At 36.6% G+C, this 4,815-nt stretch overlaps 1 protein-coding gene across 1 annotated transcript; it reads right to left on the bottom strand.

The window, feature by feature from the left end:
* Window positions 1-309: 309 nt before the first annotated feature.
* LOC107868694 lies at window positions 310-1,765 on the bottom strand. The gene is made up of 2 exons (XM_016715361.2): window positions 1,640-1,765; window positions 310-897 (listed from the first exon to the last, which is right to left on the bottom strand). Exons 1-2 carry the CDS (start codon window positions 1,763-1,765, stop codon window positions 310-312), a joined length of 714 nt encoding a protein of 237 aa, XP_016570847.2.
* Between the last annotated feature and the right edge of the window lie 3,050 nt (window positions 1,766-4,815).

Below are 4,815 nucleotides of genomic sequence, written 5' to 3'. Positions count from 1 at the left end.
TTGAGAGCACATGAATATGGCCACATTCTATTCAATGCATACACAGTCTCTTCATAATTCTCAATTTTGTTAGTGTCAAAATTCATCAGAACTGTTACTAGAGATTCGACAATAACTTTCTCCAGTATTGAGTTTCCTTATTATCTTCATCGTAAACATCCATAATGGAGAGCCCGCTCATTTTTTTGGGATGTTTCATAGATTGACAAACATCAAATTGAACTACATCATCATTCAACTTGAATAGAAGTTTGTTAGCCATCAAGTCAATGAGCACACTACCAGTGGGAATGAAAGGTCGACCCAAAATTATGGGCACCTCAACTCTACTTCACAATCTAGTATAACAAAGCCTGCGGAAAATATGAAATTTGCAAATTTGACCAGCACTTCATACAATATTCCCACAGGCCATTTTACAGATCTATCGGCCATTACTAATCGCATGTTTCTGAACGTAGGATTTCCCAAACCTAACTTCTTGTAAACAATAAGGGGCATTAGATTAATGCTTGCTCTAATATCGCATAGTGCCTTGGCAAGATCAAGAGGCCCAATCGTACATGGAATAGTGAATGCACCTGAGTCTGTCTTCTTTTGCACCAAAGACCTTATGGTAATAGCACCGCAATGATGGAGGTTATCTTTTGCCTTAAATCTAATTGCCCGCTTTTTGGTAATAAGGTCTGTTATAAACTTTGCATATCCTGGCATTTGTTCTAACGCCTCCACCAACGACAAGTTTATCATCAACTTTTTGAGCATTTCCATGAATTTTCTAAATTTTGTGTCTTCAGTCTTCTTCTTCAGTCTGTAAGGGAAAGAAGATGGTGGTCTTGAATGATTAGTGACCAGCGGTTCCTTTTTATTTTCTTCCTTCTTCTCTAAGTCATCACCCTAACGATGGTTAGGGGAAGTATCATCATTATGTAGCTCTCCATCCTTAGCTGGACTACTTTCATCATTATTATAATTTTTTTCGATCACTTTGTCAATAATAACTTTGTCCATGAAAGGGCTCACCACTATCTTACCACTCCTAGTGGTTATCGCCATTCATGCACTGTCATTCTAAGGGTTTGGAACTGTATCACTCGGTAAAGTGACACTCTTTCTCTGATTGGATGACATAGATAGTTCGTTCAGTTACTGCTCCATCTATTTTATTGAAGTAGAATGTGATCCAACTGTTTGGGTCAAAGAGAATACATCACTTCTCATTTCTTCATGGCTCTTCATAAATTGAACAAACATGTCCTCCATAGATGGCTTCCCCGAACTAGATGTAGTAGCCTCTCTATTCCTAGGAGGAACATATAACCCACTTCTGTCATTTTTTCTTTTCAAGTTTCCTTAGTCGCGGTCCCTGTAACCCACTTAGTCATAGTACTTCCGACCTTGATTTACTTGGCCATTGCCTCGGAAACCCCCTGATTATAAAGATAGTTTTATTCTTCCTCATCGTCAAATTCATCGTGCCCCGGCGTACCACTGCTTTTACTCTCTCTGTCTTATCGGATAGTAGATGCTTGGTCAGCAGATCCATTTGAGTTTTCAAGTGAGCAATGTCTTGGTCACGTTCTTCTTCTCATCTCCTTTATTCTGCTGTCATGCCAATAGATGTAGAAGAACTTACTACCTCAGACTCTCTGGTATGCCAAGCGCTGCTTTGCTTAGTCATACTATCAAGCATATCAACTTCCTCAGGAAATGAAAGATCCATAAAAGCTTTACCTGCAACATTATCCACTACTTGCTTAGTCATCGAATTTAATACTCAATACAAAATCTCCATCAGGTGTATGCTGGTCATCTGATGATTTCAACACTTCATAAGCTTCGTCTTGAACCTCTCCCAAGCTTCATGGAGAGCTTCAGTCGGAAGCTATCTACAGTTACTGATTTTATCTCTTAGCTATAATTTTTTTTAGATAGGAAAGAACCTTTCTAGGAATGCATCTTTCAGTTATCTCCAGTTAGTAATGGAGTCTGGAATCTGGAGTCAGCCTATTTAACCATAAAGTTGCCTCCCCAAATAGAGGAAAAGGAAATAACTGCAATTGGATAGCATTTTTTCCAACTCCTCGATTGTCAAATGACTTGCATGTTGAGCTTAAATTTACCAAATACATATTTGGATCATCACCAGCTAATGCACCGAATAATCCTTTAAGATGTAATAATTGGATCATAGTGCTAGTGATTTTAAACTTTTCTCCTGGTGCTAAGGGTGGCAGAATAATTGTTCCTGTTACACCATCTCCATCTATATCATCATCATCATCATCTTCTACATCAATTTGGGTAGCCTGCCGTTGTAGTCTCACCCTACCGTGGCAATTTATGTTGACCTATCTGTTAGCTGTTGTAGGCATTTTTTCTGCATGCCTCTGATTCATTGGGTTCAATAACTAATAATGGCCTAGATCATCAGTATCTGGATTTAATCTCTGGCCTGCATTATCCGTATTTTGTTGTCCTATTTGAGCATTAGCCAAAGCAGCTAATCGATCAACCTCTTGCTCGTTAGTATCCATTCTTCCAATCAACTGAGGTTCAGGATTAAAAGGCAACAATGGTTCTCTAAGGCTTCTAGTTTGTGGAAATAACAACAACAAACCTATAACTTAAAAAAACAACAAATAACGTAAAATTCAGAAATTTAACTAGTCAATCGATTAACACAAATAAACTTAACTACCAACCGTATACCCCAGCTACGGAGCCACAATTTGATAATGCTCAAATTATACCTCTCTTTTAAGAATGTAAGCAGTCGCTATCAAATACAGAAACCCAACTAGGTTGGGGTCGAATCCCACAGAGAATATGGTATCAATTCAAGTTATTTATGATGTAATTGCTAATAGTTAATAATTTCCTGTAAATTGGGGGTTTTGAGAGTAAGCAACAAGTATGAACTACTTCAAGTAAACAATTTTCTATTTTTGTTTTATGGGTTTCAAATACAATATGATGGAAAGCGAAGGTTATAGTTACCAAGATGCTAAATAGATCGGATTATAAATCAATTTAAAGTTCCAACTTACATTTCAATTGCAAGATGAGTTGAATCCTATTATTTACCCATTTATCTCTTGACGTCAATGGGTAGTGCATCCGTTATTTCTCTCAAATGTAAGGGATATGTTCACTATTCAACTATGTTTTCATGTAAGCAAATCTGGTGAAGGCATTTACTATTAAACTAAAGATGATAGTCTTTTGAGTCCATGTAACCTCTTTCTTTCCTCAATATACACTTTCCTCTCAGATAAGTGATATTTGTGGGATCGCCCTTTAGGTTACAATCAAGAGAATTCATTACATTTCTCGACAAGCACCACCATCTCGGGCAAGTGATTGTTTCATTCAAGTAACCTAACAACACCTTCCTCTCAGATAAGTAATGTTCTAGTGCTGACTCTTATAGTTCACAACCATGGGTTTACTCTTTCAAGACTACAGTCAACAGAAGTTGTTACATTGCTCGACAAGAACTTCCCTCTTGGGTAAGTGATTGCTTCATCGAAGTAACCTAACAACACCTTCCTCTCGGACAAGTGATGTTCTAGTACTAACTCTACCAAGTCACAGTCAAGAAAGATTATTATAGTACAGAAAGATTTATACAATATCAATTACTCATGAAACTTAAGTAGATTCACAACTCAAACTAGTTATTCACATCATGGCTCCCATAACTCCAACTATGGGAGATTAGCCACACATTTCCATAAAAGAAACACCAGATATCATTATGTTGTTCATAAAATATTTAAGAGTTACTTAAAATAATCACAAAAATATATCCTTGAATCTTCAATATAGATGAAATGCTTAAACTCCAAAAGCAAATGGTTCTTCCCAACAATGAGCTAAGTTACACTGAACTAGAAACAAGATACAAGAGAAGGGTAGAGAGCTAGATCTGGAAATGTAGATCTCAGATCTAGTCTCCTAGAAAATTCAAAGGTATGTGGGAATGAAGAAAAATACTAACTAAGATGGAGGCTAAGACTGAAAATAGAAGATAATGTCCAAGATAGATGAGATCCTGAACTAAACCCTACCATTTTATATTTATAGGACTACAGAACTCAGGGTTTCAAAATTTCAAACTTTGGCTTGCCGAGTCAGATGAGACGATATGAGTCGACTGTCCATCGCATGTCCAATGGTCCATATCATTCAACCGTCGCATGATTTCAGTGGCTTGCTATGCTGCCTCTACTCGACGATGGGACCCGATGATCCGTCGCTCCCATTATCGCAAGTGATTTTCTCTTGGTTCTTGTCCATTTTATTAAGTAATTCATCCCACTTGGATTTTGTCCTAAAATACTAAAATACAAATTCAAATACAACATTAGTTGCTTGAAAACATGAATTTATCTTACGAGAAAGGCCTAAGATGTTTTGTCAAAAGTCAAAACATCATCAACCTATCAAGATGACAAGATGTCGATGAAATCAACAGTTAAAATTATGTAAATCAACAAAGGTGAAGTGTTAGGTATACTTATATTGGTCATTCAATCATAGTTTATGATAATAGAGTTGAATAAGTCCTCTAGTCATTTGATTTCATGGTATATATGAGAATATGTAAATGTCCTTTCTAAAATTGTGCAATGCTTGATTATTTCATAAAAAATCTAGTGAATTTATTGAAATGGAGACATAGAAAATTGGCACTATATAGGTGGGTTGTGAGGGGCCATGAATTTTCTCGAAGCTTGAAGATATTAAGAATTGCATTATTTTTCCTTTCTAGCTCCATTTTTAGTATGACTTTTTATGTTTGGTTTTTGG

The sequence above is a fragment of the Capsicum annuum genome, chromosome 4, assembly GCF_002878395.1.
Source record: "Capsicum annuum cultivar UCD-10X-F1 chromosome 4, UCD10Xv1.1, whole genome shotgun sequence".
Taxonomy (NCBI): domain Eukaryota; kingdom Viridiplantae; phylum Streptophyta; class Magnoliopsida; order Solanales; family Solanaceae; genus Capsicum; species Capsicum annuum.
The sequence above is the reverse complement of the archived record's forward strand: the minus strand, read 5'-3'. Positions and strand labels throughout refer to the sequence as shown.

Coding starts and splice junctions, on each gene's coding strand:
- LOC107868694 (XM_016715361.2), bottom strand. CDS start 1,765: ATGACTAAGCAAGTAGTGGATAATGTTGCAGGTAAAGCTTTTATGGAT. Junction 898..1,639: donor GGCATACCAGAGAGTCTGAG/GTAGTAAGTTCT, acceptor AACCATCGTTAG/GGTGATGACTTAGAGAAGAA.